The sequence below is a fragment of the Octodon degus genome, unplaced genomic scaffold (assembly GCF_000260255.1).
Source record: "Octodon degus isolate 3935 unplaced genomic scaffold, OctDeg1.0 scaffold00090, whole genome shotgun sequence".
Lineage (NCBI taxonomy): Eukaryota > Metazoa > Chordata > Mammalia > Rodentia > Octodontidae > Octodon > Octodon degus.
In genome coordinates, this window is record NW_004524666.1 from 9,817,519 (window position 1) to 9,836,463 (window position 18,945).

Below are 18,945 nucleotides of genomic sequence, written 5' to 3' on the forward strand. Positions count from 1 at the left end.
CACTGCTGAGGAATAAATGTTTAAATATGGGAATATTAGAGTCATTCATTTTAAGTATAGACACTACAGGTCCTGGTAATAATGGTAGATGCTCAGTTTGGAATAAATTGTTGCTTTTTAACAATTAACATCTCCAAACACAAGACTCTGAATGTTGGGTGCCTGTGGCCATGGCATTCAGTAAAGTGAGGGCTAGGTAAGCAAGCCTCCCAAATCCTGATGATTTTGACTACAAATATCAGAAAACCCAAATTAAATTGATTTCAAACAAAAGAACATGTATACTCTTCCAGGAAAGAAATCCAGAGTGAGGGCTGGATTAGAGGGCTGGTTAGGCCCTCACTTGATGCTTAGATTCACTCTTCCATCTCTCTTGTCCTCAGCCGCTTGAGTATGACCTCCATGGCTGCCAGTTTCTAGCTCACATAGAACACGGGACAGTTGAAACAAATCTCCCTAGAAACCCCTTGAAGATTTTGCCTCCAACAGTATGGACTGGAATCATATCATACATCTATGCTTAAACTAGTAACCTTGTAATGGGAATAGGATGGTTGGTCCATTTGGCACAGCTATGCCCCTTCTAGATATCTTTCTGAAAGAGTTAAAGGCATCATATCCAGTGACATATGCTGATCCATGTTTATAGCAGCACAACTCCTAACGGATAAATCCTGGAAGCAGACTGTATGTCTTTCAACAGATGGATTAAGAAAATGTGATATTTGACACAATGGAGTATTACTCTGGCATAAAGAATGAAGTTGAAGCATTTGTAGGAAAACAGATGTACTTTAATAACGTTAAATGAAATAAATCAGATGCACAAGCAGAAAAGCACAGCTTTTCTGCTTTAAAAAGAAATGAGGGCCAGACAGATAGCTTAGTGGATTAAAGCACCTCTTAGGCAGACATAGGGGGTGGGGGTCAATTCCCCAAGACTGAGACTGTGCATGGTAGCACGCACCTATAAACCCAGCATGTGGGAGGCTGAAAACAGAAGGATCACTACAAGTCTATGCTGTGTAGTGAGACCCTGTAGACCCTGTACTAAACACATTTAAAAAAAAAAATAAAAAGGAAATAAAAAGAAATGGTCGTTTTGTGTTTATGTCACTTAAACATTCTTCACTTCATCCCAGGATGCCTTTACTACTACAGTAATCACAGAAAGCTCATCAGGCAAACCACAGAAGGGACAGCCAGGTCCAAAAAAATCCTGTTATAAAGGAGACCTTCCCAACTCAATTTCATGCACACAATAGCGTGGTTTTTTCCTAAAATATCATTTTAATTTTCAGTTTTAAAAAGTATTTCTCTTAGAAGTAAACATCTTTTATGAAAAAAAACTGTAATTTTACTTCTGAGCTACCTGAAAGCCTTGCTTCTTTCTGTGTTTTATAGCATCCTGAACAGAATAACATATTGCAATTCACAGGGAGACTATCGCTGCAGGATGAGTACAATTATGAAATCTAGGTGGGCAGATAAAAGTGTAACACTAACCCTTAATACAGTAGTTTTCCTACATGTAAAAAAGCCACACGGAAACAAAGCCAATTAGATTTTATTTCAACCAAGAATATAAAATAAATGCAATCTAATTTATTTTAGTTTAACAGTCACTTCAAGAAAGATGTGAGGACGCTGAAAAGCAGGGAACATGGGGCCCGCGAGTGGCAGCTCCTCCTGCATCCACAGCATGGGCCGTGCAGAGGCACCAGTGCTCGGAGCACGCACATCGCAGCAGAGCATGGAACGCTACAGTCACAATGACAGTCATACAAAAGGGGTGCGTGCAGAAAATGACTGTAAAAGAGACAAAGACAAGTACACTTCACAAATAAGAATTCTCAGACATACAAACTAGGCAGTTTAGAAACGATATACTACATAACATATATAAAAAGTACTTTCAATTGTTGTTAAAAAGGACATCTGTCCAGATTTTGTGTAATACTTTTAGTGTCTACACAGACAAATCTTTAAAAAAATTAAATAGCATTAATTTACTAAATATTTAGGAGATAACAGTGCATTAAGGATTTTTTTCATATAATACAGACGTATCACTTCCTTACAGTGATAGCGTAGACGAGTAAGTATGGCCTTAGGTACAACACATTTTAAAAAATCCTAGAACAATGATCTTTGCCTTATATTTGTGACTATTCTTAAAGATTATGGAGACCTAAACTGCTATGTCTTATATAAAATATTCCTTGCACTTGACTCCCTCAAGTCTCTGTTATCCTAATGGATATGTCACTGCATTTTTCTATCCCCTAGGAAGATACCACCACAGAGCTTAAAATTTGCAACTTTCATAGAATTCATCCTTCATTGTACAGTTTCTGCTACTTAAAGCAGATCAAGTTCCAAGTCTTATTCTCCAGCTACTTTTTTACCTTTATCAAAGAAAAGAGCATCAGTTTTAGAGGCACCAAGAACAACCAGCACTTGCTTCACATGGAATGAAGCAATGAACACACACATACACGTTGTCTCTTTCTATTCTTGAGAGTAAACTGTAAGAGCAAAAGAACAGTACAGAAGACCAACATTCTAAATACTACAGTCTCAAACCACATAGGTATAAAAATATACATGCCCTTGGTTTTTGCACCTCATTGCATGACCTACTCCATTACAAGGATTGTTCAGCCTAACAGGGTCAGCCCTGCCACCAAGCTATCTTATTTCATCTGCCCTATACTCTTGAGTCCCTTTTCCCAAACATGCACCTCACTAGCAAGCTAACCCTAAAATAGATCTGTAATATCAAGAGCAGAAAACCTTCCCTTGGCTTCATTCCTTCTTTCAATACTTCCCCTGGTCCAGGTGTTCCCACAGGCTGAGGGATGTGCCCTGTGTACCCTTGGGGACATAGCATATTATTAGACTGTCAAAAGGGAATGTAGTCATTTGGGGACCACAATAATAAATTTTGCCTTCAGAAAGCTTTACAGGTCTCCTTGGAGGTCCCATAGTCCTGGGCCCTTACATGTGGAAAGCTTTGTTCCCCTTTATAGAAAAAGGAAATTATTAACCAAAATCACTTCAAAGCGTAATGGGCAACAGTAGGCATCACCAACCCTGAGGCAAAAAGAGGAGAAAAGGGGCAGAAACAGTGTAGTGATAAGAAACCCAGTCGTCTATGTAACGGGGACCTCTGGCTATGTTCTGGAGAATACTGTATACTAGGAGCAACTGACAAAATCCCCTATGGTTTGTGTCAGTTCTACCAGTAAAGTTCATTATGTACAAGAAAAGCAGGTTAGTTCTGTCAATGTAGAAGCACATATACTAAGAATTACATATCAAAATTACTTATAAAGTATTAAAGGGTATGGTATCTTGGCTTATATACATATTTGGGGTTTCCTCTTTTATTAAATGTAAGCTTCCCTCACGTCTACAACCACTTCATTGAGAATGCTCTGCCTACAAGGGCCACCCAATTGTTCAAGGCTGCTGTGAATATTTCAAATATATAAGAATGCCTTTTGTGACATTTAAATCACTGGCTTTCTCCTACCATGGACAGACATAGAAACCTTTCTATAACACTGTTTACTATAGAATTCAGAAGAATAACTATCCAAGTGGATTAAGAAGTAAACAAAAGGACCTTCGTGTTACTATAAGTCAAACACATGGCACAGACTTCCAAAGGGAGCTGTCACTGAAGTGACCAGAAGCTCCCCAAAGACACAAAGGATGTCCTGCCCTTTCTGTATTCCAACCAGCAGAGCACTGGGCACACGGCGAGGGTGCAATGAGCACCTGCTGACCAGCAGCTCTGGATGAGGAGGTTTCAGGGCACAGGACAGAGCTCTGTATAGATGACTGCATCATGCAAGGAGGTTAACATCTTAAAGCACAAAAGGGGTAAAATACCATGGAGATGATCAGAAATTCCTTCCAATGGAGCACATCAACTGCTTCATCTTCAGGCTTGATGAGTGTCACTAGAGTCTTATTATCATTATTAAGCATTATTATGCTGAGATCAGTTAGGTCCTGGCTGGCTTCAGTATCACAGCAATAGTGCAAAATGTATACTGGCTTTTGTCTTAAATCTTACTTTACTTGTATATGGGCCCAGAGTATCATAACCAGGTAGATAAGTTCATAAGGAATAGTTTAAAAATGCATATAATTTGCATATACAATAATCAGCTATTCTTCTAGATCAAGAAAATATTAAAACAAGGCTGGTGCTGTCAGTAGCATTCAGAAGAACACAAACTTTTTGCTCCCTACATTGCAATGGGAGCTCTAAGTCTTTGTTTTCTTTTTACTCTGGGAAGTGAGACCGCTACTTACAGGGGCTAAGAAAGAACTCAGCCTCAAATTCATAGATAATGGGAATGCAGATATTCACCTTATCTAGTATAATCTTATACTATCTGCCCATAGTTTTTTAGGCACTATTATTAAGTTTTCTCCTAGGGACAAAAGAAAGCATTCAGTGCAATGAAAAGATTCTTGATAGAAGTTTCAGTAACAAGAGCAAAATTATGCATAATACATAATACATACTTTAAACATGTATAAAACCTAAATTTTTAACATGCTTTAAAAATAGTCTATGTCTAATGCAAGTACAAACAGAACACTGCTCTTTATTTTAAAAGCATATGAATGTGCAGGCTTCTATTTGCGTACTCTTGATTATGTAAGAAAGTTACCTCAACTCCCCGATGTAAAGAAACTGAAGAAAGCAATGGTTTCTTTACAGAAGCCAATTTTACATACAATATACACTAAAATTTTTTCCTTCAACGGGAAGTAATACATCCTTGGATAAACATTACTCCTTAAAGAAATCCTAGTGCAGTTAATATTCTCTCCAGCTTTCTGGTGTGGGTCACCAGAGGACTATATTTCATCAAAGCTCTTGAAACCCTTTGTAAGGTAAATTTAGCTACATGTAGGTTAAAACTATAATTCCTAATTACTGAATACTATTCAGAATACAATGCTTCTGGGAACTAAGTTCCATATGAATGGTTATATAAAATCACACACTTCACTCTTCATAGCATAAAGCACAGTAACTGCAAAGATCTAGGCTGGTTTTGGTTGTAGGTTCCTTCTGTCCCACCTCTTATCTTTTACTAGACCTTCCCTGAAACTAGATAGATAAATGTAATAGTAAAGTACTTCGGGACAGCCGTAGTTTCTGTTTAAGATTTACATGAGCCAAACAGTTATAGTCTGTGAAAACTGCGTTAGTGCTTTAAAAAGTACATTATTACCTGTGTTGCTAAATCAGTTCATGAAGTACAAAACTATACACTACTAGAATCCTGTTTCTAACATTAAAATCCTATTAAAAGAGCTTTCAAAAGAAAAATCATAATGATTGCTACAGCATGAGCAAGGTGCACCAGGAAATCCTTCACAAAATGCTGAAGGTTACAGAAGTGCTGGGATTAGATCAGAGGCTTTATCAGAGAAGTCACAATGAAACACATGCAGGAAAGGGAGACTGGGAAACTTCACAAAACTTCTTCATGTCAATAAAGAGAAGTCAGCCCTGCCAAATGCTGCTCAGTATACAAGGTTCTCCTCTCAAGTGTGTAAATTTTAAATGTCATCACAGCTTGCACTTTGGGGTACTCTGCAATGCAGACATCATATTGCTGGGGTCTGTGCTCTGGGCTGGCCGGGGCCAAGTGGAGGGCTGTGGATCAGTACCGGTGGGCCTGGTGAGACGGGTGGTACTGCGCACTCTGCTGAGACGATGAGGAGTAGCCCAGGGTGCTCTGGGACTGAGAGGATCCCTGAACGCTGCTTTGGTAATTCAGGCGAGAACTAGAGTGCTAGAAGGACACAGGAAAAAGAGATTACTAAGGGACAAACCATTTTTACTCCTAGGCTGCTGGTTCAGATCCACAGTAGCTAAAAGTTAAGTTTATGAATACATTTTGCTCCTCTGAAATCACAGCCTGCCAGTGCTGTAGCCACTTATTCCAGGAGGCCCAAAGTTGGCTGGACTCCTCTGGCAAATAAGCTAAGAGGCACAAAGAAGAGCAGAGGGTAAAATCACACGCTGACTCACTGCTCTTCACACAGACTCATTCTGGGTGCAATTCCATTCTTGCTTTAACACCTTTTTCTGTAACATGTCAATATAATACAATTTGAGACAGAGATGAAATAATATACAGCAAGCATCTATTGCTCATATCATAGGGATAAACTGTTGCTCATACAATTGGAAAATGTTATTCATAACAAAATTTATGACAAAATTTAAATATGTTCCTGACTACTACTCACATAGCAAATTTTTAGTAGTTCAGACACTTGGACTAATTTAATTAGAACCAAAGGTAAGTATGAGATACCCTTCTGAAGACAAGGAATATGTGGTGAGACTTCTCAGAGAAGTAGCTGTGTGGAAACACATTTGTTTGTTGAAATATTCAAAATGTATAGCAAGCTGAGACTGCTATTTTATTGTTTTCCTTTTAATGTTTCCCTTTATTCCAGTTCCTTATCAGTGAATTTATAACTCCCTCACCAGAGATTTTGTTTTCTATTAGCTCCGTTCTAAATGCTTTTTCTTCTAATTTCCTGAAGGCTATATTCTAAAGCTTTTTTCTTTTTATTTAATGTTTTATTTAAATTTTCCCTTCTTCCTAGGTCTTTTCTTAGCTTGTTGAAAAAAAACTTCTTTTTTCTTTTAAAAGAGGTTGAGGGCTGGGGAGATAGCTCAGCGGTCTAAGCGTCTGCCTGACAAGCACAAGAACCTGAGTTTGATCCCTGATATCATATGTCATGCCAGCCACCAAAACCTGGCTTAGTGGCCCATGCCTGCAATCCCAACACTGGAGAAGCTGAGATAGGAGGATGACTACGAGTCTGAGCTATGTAGCAAGACCCTATGCCAAATAAATAAGTAAATAAGTAATTAAAAGAGGTTGACACGACAGGTATCTGTTTTTGAGGCAAAGTCTTGCTAAGTAGCCAAGGCAGGCCATGAACTCATCATGGAGCTCAGGCCGGGCTGCTACCCACAGCGATGCCCCTGCCACAGCCTGTCTAGCACCACTGGATCACAGTTGTGAGCCCACACTTCTTTTTTTACCATGGCAAATTTTACTTACCTCCAAATACCAATCATTATGCATTTTTCTTTCAATTTCCTAAATTAGGAGTACAACTATAGTTTTCTTTATATCTTACTAACAAAAAGTATTCTCAGATCTCCAAATAATTTCCAGTGTGAGTTAACAGTTATTTCTAAAAAGCCTCAATCCACCTATGTGGTCACTTAATGAGTATTTTCTCCTAGTAAATGCAAATCTATTTGAAGAATATTATAATTTTCTCCAAAGTAAGCTGCCACTCCCTTTTTTCCTGGATTTTTCTTTTCTTTCTTTCAGTGTTTTTGCCATACTAGTGACTGAACCCATGGCCTTAATACTGAGCTACATCCTCAGCCTTTTTTAAAATTAATTTTGAGAAATGAACTTGCTAAGTCACTAAACTGCCCAAGAGGGGCTTGAGAGCTGGGGGAGACAATTCAGAGGCTTAAGCAAACACAAAATCCCAAGTTCAATCCTCAGTACCACCAAACAAAACAAAACAAAAAAACAAGAGGGATTTGAACTTGCGATCTTCCTGCTTCAGCTTCCCAGAGTAGATGTGTGCTGCCATATCCCCGCGCTTCCCTTTTCAATGTGTATATAGGTATCTTTTTCTGATCTACAGTTGACAGGCAAACTATATAGGAAAAATAATGACATTTTCTTTAAAAAAGGAGATACCTATGTTGCTACCTTTTCTCCCCAGAATATAAGGATAAACAAATCAGGGTATAAAATAACTTGAAATTTCATGAAATATAATAAAAGCCTTCATTTCTATATAATGCCCTGGAAATAGAACTGTGTAATTTGTACATCAAAATGTTAGTGTTAAGAATGACTTAATTCTGGTAGAGTAATCCCATATTCTGGGAGGATGAGGCAAGAGAATCACAAATTTGAACCTCGTCTAAATTGGGCACAATAGCAGGTGATTATAATCCCAACATGAAGGAAGCTGAGGCAGGAGGATCACTGAGTTTCAGGCCAGTCTAAGCTACATAGCAAGACCCTGTCTCACACAAACAGAGAAGTTCAACATTTGGCTGTGCAAATTTAGTGATTCAATGAGACCCTGTCTCAAAAAAGAAAAAAAAGGTTAGGAACACAGCTCTGTGTGAAGGCTCTGGTTCAATCCCCAGCACTGAGGGGTCAGGGGTGGGGTGGGTAAGGGACCTGTTAAAAGTCCACTTCCCATTTTAGAAGACTTGTATACACTAAGAAGAAACAAATGGCTCACCTGATAGTCCGAGGGCATGACAGGCGCACCCGAGCTTGCACCAGAGGGCCCAAGCCGTGGCTTCTTGTTTGGAGGCACCTGATTCAGGCCAGAGTCCTGGCTATGCTGCAGCCCTGCAGCTGTGCCCCCAACGCCAGCTGCCACACCCCCTGTGGTCCCATTGGTCTGAGTGCTGCTCTGCTGTGGAGGGGGTGCCTGTGGAGCAGCTGCTGCCTGTGGTGCAGGGGCTGTGGGCTGCTGATGCTGGTTCTGCTGCTGCTGCTGATTCTGTTTGGGGGAAAAAAAATGAAGCAAGCCTAGTACAAAACTAATTCAATGGGAAATTTCTTTTTTCACCTGAAGTGCACGTGTGACGGCTGAGCCAGCTGGAGGCCACCCTGCGCACATAACTACGTGACTAGAGTGACTAGGAAATGGAGCACCAGAGATTACAGCCTTCAAAGGTAATACCCCGAGCCTGAAGAGGATGTGTTCTCTCGTGTTCCCTCGGATTGCGCAGTAACCCTCTGAATCAGCACCAAACAATTCACTGAAGCACACATGAAGGAAACAGTTCTTTGCTTATTAAACAGCTGTAAGAAGTCTTCTGAATCATGATTTTGGAAAAGCAGAGCAGCATAGGAAGAAGGCTGATACAAAAAGCTAGCTTGCATGATACAACAGTAACAGTACAAAAAGGAGCAAGACTTGGGACTCAGGCAACAAAAGAGTTCCACACAATTAAGGGCAGATCAACATATAAGAATCACTCACTCCCGTTATCTTTCTGTCTACAATATTCTCTGACAGTTGAAGTATGCATGTAGTTCATACCTTGTCACCTTTCTCTTCAGGTTCATCTTCATTAAGGAATTCTCGCTTAGGGTACGGGATTTGGCAGCCAGCAAACACACTAAAAATCATTAAAAAGAAACAAGCCATGATTTATAATCTACATCATTATTACTTTAAAATTCTACGTTTTCTGGCCGGGGAGGTGGCTCAGCAGAATAAGCGCTTCCCTGGCAAGTGCAAGGGCCTGAGTTCAATCCCCAGTTCTGCGCCCCCCCCCAAAAAAAATTAATTAATTAAAAAATTCTACTCGTTCTTTCTTCACTTTTATTTCACTTTTTAACTGTGACTACTGTTTGTTTGATGCCTCACTAAATAATGAAACAGAAGCATTAAGAGCCACTGTCTAAATTTCTACACTAATTGCCACTTTCAATTTCAAATCATGACTCTTGTTAGTTGATACACATGACAGAATTTTTCCCACTAACAAATACAAGCAGCAAGCGTATACTTGAGTGAACAATGCACATGTTCTGAAGACAGAAGTGAAGTCCACCATTCTCTACTGGTTTGATCTAACCTCTGGTCTATGAAGTCCTACTTGTTCTCATCTGTCAGAGAGGAAACTAAGTCAGCTTTAGTTTTCATCTGAAAAGGTGACTACAACACCTATTTTTATTCACATCTCTCTATAGCTTGACCTGTTTAAAAACACAGGACCTTTCTCTTTACCAGTTTTAATGAAGAATGCGAAGTGTTTTCCTTGCTCTCAGCCACCACCTGAAAAGGAAGGAGCATACATACTCTAATGTTGGCAAGGGGTCCTCCTGAAAGTATGGGTCCTGCAGAGCCTGCTCTGAGGTAATTCTTTTGGTTGGATCCATAGTAAGGAGTTTCTGAAGCTAGAAAAAACATGTAAGAAATTGAGAACACATGAAAAGTCTGCTTACAAGTCAATGTCTTGGGAGCTGGGGAGATAGCTCAGTAGAATAAGCACTTGCCTGGCAAGCGCAAGGGGCTGAGTTCAATACCCAGTTTTGCAAAAAAAAAAAAAAAAAAAAAAAAAAGTCATTGTCTTGACCTTTTAAAAATTAATGTCTAACAGAATTAACATCAAGTATATTTTACACTACACAGTGTATATAATTATGTGAACATGGCAGAAATCAGCAGTATTACAGCTCCTTCAAAGTCCTTTTTTCTGCTGATAAATTATTTAAAAAATTAGGACTAGAAACCAGGGTTGACATCTTAAGAGAAGTACTTAAATGATACCCCAGTATCCATGAATTTCTTTGATTTCTAAAGGAGGAACAGCTGGGACAAGTCCCCAGGAAACAGGATTAGATAAGTATTTGCTAAGACTGGATTTCAGTCTGGGAAAGAGGCACCTACCAAAAGGAACACCTTGCTGTCTGGCTTGACCTTGTGTTTCTCCATGTACTTGATGAGGCTGCTGTTGGCATACCTGCAAGGACACCACAGCCACATGTCACCAGGATACTCACTGATTTATGCTTTTAATGAAAAGTTCCTAGACTGGTTTACTTATAAAGTCATTGCCTTTTCTAATAAAAAAGAAATACATTATCAAATACTGGCAAATACAAGAGGAAATAATTATAACACACTGCATTTGAAAGGCTGTATTATTAAATCATTTTGAAAAATTTAACCATTAAAGTTGAAAAATACTATACCCTGAGTCAGGAATTTTGAATCTAGGCACATACATTTGCACATCCACATCAACATACACGGATAACAATATTCTTAGCAGCTTTTTTGTTTGTTTTGATATTTTTGAAATAAGGTTTCACTATGTGGTTTAGGCTGGCCTCGAACTCACAGTGATCCTGCCTCAGCCTCCCAAGTGCTGAGATTACAGGCCTGCACTGCCATGCCGAGCTTTGCAATGTTTTGTAATAGTAAAAAACTATAAATAATCCAATGTCCTTCAACTGAATGGAAAGTTATACAATAGGAAAAATGAGTGCATAATGTTGAGTGGGGTAAGCAAGCTGCAACAAAACATATATAGATAGTATTTATATAAAGTTCAAAGACATTTAAACTGAACAATCATATTGAGAGATACATAAATGTAGAGTAAAACTATGATAAAAACAAATTCAGAATAGCTCCATTCTTTCCTCTTGGCAGAGGTAAAAGTAGGCTTTTTCAGTAATTGAATAATGTTGCACTTCTTTGCTTGAAAAATGAGTGGAGAGGTATTCATTTGAATATTCTAAATATATCACCCCTATATTTTCATCATATACATTCTTTCCACATATGAAATATTTTGAATTGAAAAACTCTAAAAATAGGTATATGTTCATGGTATAAGAAAGTTACAGAATATAGAGAAGTATAAAGAAGAAAATTAAAATTACTCATAATTAAAGTGATTCTGATTTAAAAAACACTGTAACCATTTCTATTGATTTCCCTTTGGCTTTTTGTATACCACCACATATATAATACAAATAGAGGGATTGCTTTGGGACTTTTTTTTCAATAACAATTGAAATCATATATAAAAACTGTCACTTTGTTTTTACTTCATCCTGTTTCATATTTTCCCTTGTCAAATGCTCCTTAAATGTATTATTTCAGGTTATGCACCTCTTGTGGTATAAAAGCTGTGTGATAACAGCTATCAAGTTCAAGTCTTTCTAGAGAAGTCTGATGCACATGACAAGGAAAAAAACACTGCATGGCAGATGAGCATCAGAAGCTTCTACTTGTTTTGTTTCTTATTTTTTGAGCTAAGGTCTCAGTGTTACCCAAAACAGCCTAACATTGCTAGGCGATTCTCTTGTCTTAGACTCTTAAATGGCTGGAACTATAGGTACGCACTGTTATTGGCCAAAAAATCTACTGTTTGTTTGTTTGTTTGTTTGTTTTGAGACAGGGTCTCAGTATGTATGTAGTTCAGGATCACCTTGAACTCACTAGGTAGGCTTGGCTGGCCTTGAACTCACAGTGATCCTCCTGCCCCAGCCTCCTGATTGCTGAGATTACAGGCTTGTGCCACTATATCTGGCTAGAATCTACGTTTTTAAAAAATGTGTTTGGTTCTTACAAGGTCTCACTATGCAGCTAGGACATTCAGTGATCCTTCTGCTTTCAGTCTCCCCAGTGCTGGAATTACAGGTTTGTACCATTACACCCGGACTCTGACCAGCTCAGCCTGCCCTGGGGTTGGGGATCATGTGGTGCTAGGGATCGAACTATGGTCACTGTACTTGCCCAAGCTTGCCTAGGGAGGTACTTATCTCGCTGGTCCCAGAATCTACATTTTTAACAGGATCTCCAAGTGATTCATAGGTATATACAAGTTTGAGAAGTCCCTGATCTCACCAGAATACATGTGCCCATTTTATTGTACCCTTGCCAAAACTAGATATTTTCATTAAAACACACACACACACACACACACACACACACACACACACACACTATAGTTGATAATTGTTTGGATGGTTTTGTTTTTGGTTTTTGCTCTTTTCAGTATAGGAAACTGATCTCAGGGCTCTGTACAGGCTAGGTAGGCACTCTATCTCTGAGCTACGTCTGTATCTGCAGCCCCCTTTTTAATATTTAGAGACAGGTCCACCTAAGCTGGCCTTGAACTTGCAGCCTTCTCTTACTTCAGCCTTCAGAGTAGCTGGAATTAGGGGTATGCACCACCACACCTAGCTTTTTATGTATCTATAACTACATCTATAGATGTTGTTATAGATATATAACCTTTTTTTTAAAAAAAAAAGAGACAAGGTCTCCCTACATAGTTCAGGCTGGCCTTGAACTTATTGTGTAGTCCCAAGCTGGCCTTGAAATCACTGCCAACTCCTGCCTCAGCCTCCTAAATAATGCAGTTACAGGTGTGCCCCACCATATCCAGTCTAGGCATGCACACTGCTAACCTCTCCCCATCAATTTCTCCCCAGCCACCCATCACCTCTGCTTTCTTCTCTCTACTCAATGTACAAGTCTCTACAAGTCTGATTTACTTAGCACCCTTCTGGGTTGTGTGTTATTTCTGCCATACCACCTGGTTTTTCAATCTAGTGTTTCAGCCACCAGTCATTCCTCAGATAAGGACAGTTTACTAACTGTGGCCTTAAATGAAATCTTTATCACACTAAAACAGAGTACACATTTAAACTATCTACTGGCCATGAAACTCTTAAAAGTTTCTAAGTATTACAGCCTAAATTAAATATATATGTATATGCTAACTGCATCTGGAATATAATCCTCAAATCAGGGTCATAATTAATGCCCTAAATTATTTTTTGAATAATTTTATTGAGAAACAAATAGCAATGAGACAGTTTCAAAACCAATTACTAGCACAGTTTCAATAATTAATATATTGCATATTGTTGTCTTAGTGGCTATTCACTGTACAAGATGCAGACATGATATTCTGTGCACAAACACTATTAGAAGAAATCTCTCTATTCGTTGAGAATGCAGCTGAATATCTATCCTATTTTGAATATACAGCTACAAAATGGTTGTTCATTTGTATCCCCCTCTTTGTTTAGTTTTGTCAGAGAAGTGTATTCCATTGTCATTTAAACATTGTAGGTGCGTGAATTCAGCAAAATATTCCAATATAGTCCTGTAGTCTATAATAATAGTAACTTCTGACATTGCCAGTCTTATGGAATGCCCTAAAATTTAAGTGTTTTATTTTTGCTTTTGTTTTTTTTAGCCAAGGTCTCACTATGCTGTTGAGGCTGGCCTAGACTCACATTGCCCAGGCTGATCTTGAACTCATAGTGATCCTCCTACCTCAGCCTCCTGAGTACTGGGATTACTAGCACACACAACCATGCCTAGCTTTGAAATTCCTGATTTAAATAATAAACTATAGCTTGTTTTTTTAAAAAAATTAGTTTTTTAAAAATTGTTTTTTTAAAAATAGTTTAAATTTTTTCATTGAGGTTATGACCTCTGGTTTGAATGTCTGTGCCCCCTCTACAGTTAGCTGAAGCATATTACCTAGTGTACCAGTGTTATTAGCAGCTGGTGCCCTCAGGCGGTCTCAGATAGTGGAGGGCTCTGCCCTCACAAATAACTAATGTCTCAGTAAGGAGGCTCGACAGTCTTCACCTCTCCTCCCCACCCAGCACACAAGGACACCACAGCAAGGTGCCATTCTGGAAAGCCACTGAACCTGCTGGCACCTTCACAATGCACTTTCTAGCCTCTAGAACTATGAGAAAATATATTTGTTTTCAATAAATTTCTCAGGCTAATGTATTTTTTTTTAACTAGCAGCACAAATGGACTAAGACAGTGATGGCGAACCTTTTGGAGCTTCCAATGATACAAACAGCCTGCTGTGAGATGCACAGGTTTGCCACCACTGAACTGAGGAAATAAGAGAATTACTTACGTTGTTCTTCTAAAGTCTTTTTGAAGTGTAGGGTATTCTGGCATCTTTCTAATATCTTCCCAGTCTTTATCTTAACATAGACAAAAAAGCAAACTGAATATTGTTACAGAAAATAACATGTTAAAACTCTTTACAATTTAATTGCTTTAGTTTAAAAGTAGAGATAAATATACTTTAAGTATATTTTTGAAAAGGAATAGTTCTAAAATATAATAAAATATAATTCTAAAAAGGAAAATATATTACCTGCAGGAAACCCCATGACACTAAATATCCGATCTAGTTGATCATGATGAAAGGGATTGCTTGTTTTTATATCTTCCTGACGACAGTGAAAAATAGGTTCTGAAGTCAACAATTCAGCAAATATGCAACCTATTGCCCATATATCTATGAAGCAGAAAAAACACACTTTTGTGCAATGTATTACATTTCCTTAGTTATAATTTCTAGATTAATTCCAACATAACATTTTTCAGTACAATATACAAAATATAATAAATATATTAAGAAAAAATACACAATATGTATGTAACATGAAATAACTGTTTCATCATGTAGCAGGTGAGAAGCCAAATAAAAACATTTATATGTATATTTCTTTCTTTTAAAAAAAAAATGTAGTTGGTATAGGGTCTCACTATGCAGCTCAGACTCATAGTAAGCCTCCTGTTTCAGAATCCCCAGCACTGGGATTACAGATGTGTACCACCACACCCGGCCTTGGTGGCTGGCTCAGCACACCTGGGGTAACCCAGGTCCTTGCACTTGCCTAGGCCCTTAGACTGCTGAGCTATCTTCGTGGCCCTGTACTTTTTTTTTTTTTTTTGGTGGAACCGGGAATTGAAGTCAGGTCCTTCTACTGAGCTATCTCCCTGGCCCCTGCATATTTCTTGATATAGATTAATTTAGGGAAAAAGCAACATGGCAAGTAATAGATTACTTTCTTTTTTCTTTCATTGTTTTTTGAAGAGTCTCACTATACAGTTTAATGTGGCCCTGAACTCTGGCCCTTCCTGCTTTAGCCTCCCAAGTGGTGAGATTACAGGCCTGTCACCCACCCAGCTCACAAATGACTTTTTCCCTTTATTTTTTATTGGTACACTTTTGAGACACATAATGATCACACTGATCATAGAGAATCTATATCTGTACAAAATATCTTAATTCCCTTTTTCCCTCATTCCCTTCCATTCAATACATCTTCCCCTCTCCCTTTACAAAACATTGTTTCTATTGCTGGCTTTCATTCTTCCATTTTAAAAATCTTTATTCTCTCCTTTCACTTTTCGTTCCCTTCTCCTTTGTTCCCCTTCCTATCTAAACATTTTCTCCCTACTTCCCAATATCTATCATCCAAAAAACGACTTCTTTAGACTTAGCAAAAAAATCTTTTCAATCAGTATCAATAATTTAGTCACTGAAGCATTGACTGATAATTTAGTGTAGGGCATAATACTCAGCTCTAACACAATGAAGCAATATCATCATAATATTGACATATCATGACATCATGACATGGTGATATAATTCCTTTGAAGTGATTAAATGTACAATTAAACTTTGAGTAATAGTTTTGAGTCTAGGAAGGGTTTGAGTCTAGAAAGATAGTAAAAGGAAAGATTGTTAGGCCTCAGTTTTTTCAATAAAGTGTAAAAGCTTATAAATAATACAAGTATATGTAGGCATAGAATAATGCCAGTAGACAGATTGATCAAAACATATCCACCAACCTTCCCATCCCACAAGACAAAGTGAGATATCTTTCAACATTTTATTGGAGGAAAAAGTTTTATTATGAGCTGAGGATATAGCTCAGTGGTAGGATACTTTGCTCAAGGGCCTGGATTTGATCCCCAACAATGCAAAAAAAAGCTTTTATTAGCTATTTAAGTCAATAACTGTAGATTATTTTATATTCTGCGATTACAGTGTATTCACAATACTTTGCTAAATGTATAAGGGAATTAACTTTTGTGAGATGTATATTAACATATGCCCATTACAAAAATGCCATTTAGTAAATATATTTTTTAATCTTTTATTTTTATTTATTTGGTACAGGGTCTCATTATGCAGCTCGAACACTAGTGATCCTCTTGTCTCAGCTTCCCCAGCACTGGTATTACAGGCACACACCACCATGTCTGGTTTCGGTGGCTAGTGTAGTGCTGGGTTCTGGGGCCAGCACGGCATGCGGTACAGAGGATCAAACCCAGGTCCTTATGTTTGCCAGGCAGGTGCTTAAAACTGCTGAGCTAGCTCCCCAGCCCCCAGTACATGGTGGTTTTTTTTGTTTTGTTTTGGTTTTTTTGGTGGTACTGGGGATTGAACTCAGGACCTTATGCTTGCCAGGCAAGTGCTTGTGTTTTTTAAAAGGAGGAAAATAATAATGTTAGGAATATAGTGGTATACAGAGAAGTATAGCATTCAGTAGTCTATCAAATACGAGAATCACATTCTGGAGATAAACTAAACTGGAAGAGCTTAATTATATCCATTAGATAGGATAACCATCAATGTACTGTTTTGTAAAATAAATTTCCAAACTGGGAGGGGGGGAACCCTATAGTAATGCTTCTCTTGCCTGACTCCATTAAGAGATGGTTTCCCTTCATATAAGTTGGCCTTCTGAGTAGTGGGAACATATCCCTTTATAACCACTTTTTATTATACCAATATCTGCCATCACAGAAGGCTATAAAATATAATTTAATCTTCTCTACTGACACAGTCAAGGTCACCATCACCGTTAACACCCATCACTGCAGAGTGAAGTGGTAGTATCTATAGCGTCTACTTCTCCTTTTCTCGCACCCACAACATTTGGCTGTCACCTTTGGCCCTGAGGGTTCCATGTCTCCTCCTCCTCCTTGCTGCCTTTATTACATAATTACTTGGGAATATTACTGTATGTTGCTGCTCATGCCAATTCCTACTTTATCCTCTATTCAAAGGTCAGGATCTAGATTTCCACTTGAACTGCTAAAATTAGGAACCTCAGAGTAGCAAGCAGTATTACACTGTTTCCTCCCTCACATCAGCTTTACTTTAAAAAAATTTTTTTTCCTGTATTTAGGACAAGGTCTACAGGGTCTTCAGGCTCTCACTATGTAGACTGGACTCATAGTGATTCTCCTGTTTTCAGCCTCCCAAGAGCTGGGATTAAAAGCGTGTACCATCCCGCACAGTCTTCACATTAGCTTTAAACTTTATTGATTGATTGATTGATTGATTGCGGTACTGGGGACTGAACTCAGGACCCTGCACTTGCCAGGCAACCACTCATTCTACTGAGCTATCTCCCCGGCTCTGCTTTAAATTTTAAACGTGACCAAACCATCAAATTGTCCAGCTTTTCCAACATTAATATCAATTCTCTTGAATTCTCTTTTCTCAGCTGATTTGTTTTCCTGACACATACACATCCATCCACCCCAACCCACACACTACTAGAGCTGACATCACTGCTACTGCCCTCACCCATTAAAGGTCACTCCAGTGATATCAAATCATTAAGTTTTTTCTCCTTTGTGCTGAAAAGAAATAACTCACTTCTGACATGGATCAGTTATAAAGAGCAGAGTGACTAAATATGTGTATATACACATGTGTCTGCTATGACTATATTTCAAACCAAAAGATAACTGACGCAGATTATTCGTTTTCTGTCTTTTCTCCTAGGCTCTATTGAGATTGGTTAATTGGGACTTGACTAAAATTAGAAATTAGTGATTATGCTTTTAAGTGGTAAACCACATTTACAGAGCAAGTAAGTTGCAAGCTGGTTAAAAATTAATTTCAGTTCTACTTACTCTGAGGAAATGGGAAATACAATTGTTTGCAGTTCATGCCCAATTCTATTTCCAAATCTACATCTATTTTATCAGTTGAGAAGTTAATCAGAAAATAGTCCTAAAAACTGTGCTCCTCAAAATGTGGGTCACATATAATACTACTGCCTAAAAGTGCATGTTTAAAAAAAAATGGGTCTTACCATGGACTTGCTGTGTAAGAGTTTGAGAATGAGACTGATTTTGGTGAAGAATCACTTATTGTAACAGGTTTTGAATGTATGTTTTAATGAAATCTCTTTGCTAGATATAGAATGTTGCCCGGGAGATGAGGGTATAGGGGATACATATTTCTACTGCTACTGTCTTTTCTTACCCCAGCCCATTCCCATAGTTATCCATAATTCGGCTGGTTGTAAAGCACCATCTGCTATTTCCAACTCACACAACCCCTTCTTCTTGGCTTGTTTTCACTCTCTTCCTACCCTCTGGTGCCTTTGAGATTGTCTAAGACTGATCACACTGCTCCCAATAGTTGGAAAGAGACAAAAGTAACAGGAAAGGCAAACTTAATTCTAGAAGTCTTAAAAAATATGAGGGCCAGGGAGATGGCTCAGT

At 38.4% G+C, this 18,945-nt stretch overlaps 1 protein-coding gene across 2 annotated transcripts in view; it reads right to left on the reverse strand.

Annotated features, from left to right (window-relative positions):
• Window positions 1-1,550: 1,550 nt before the first annotated feature.
• Cdk19 (cyclin dependent kinase 19) overlaps window positions 1,551-18,945 on the reverse strand; it is a 172,475-nt gene continuing 155,080 nt past the window's right edge. For both annotated transcript variants that reach the window (XM_004637494.2, XM_023722305.1), the window contains 7 exons: window positions 14,780-14,923; window positions 14,534-14,603; window positions 10,513-10,585; window positions 9,922-10,019; window positions 9,157-9,235; window positions 8,344-8,610; window positions 1,551-5,831 (listed from right to left, as the gene is read on the reverse strand). In XM_004637494.2, the coding sequence (XP_004637551.1) occupies window positions 5,700-5,831; window positions 8,344-8,610; window positions 9,157-9,235; window positions 9,922-10,019; window positions 10,513-10,585; window positions 14,534-14,603; window positions 14,780-14,923 (863 nt within the window). In that variant the 3' untranslated portion in view covers window positions 1,551-5,699. The remainder of the gene's footprint in view (window positions 5,832-8,343; window positions 8,611-9,156; window positions 9,236-9,921; window positions 10,020-10,512; window positions 10,586-14,533; window positions 14,604-14,779; window positions 14,924-18,945) is intronic.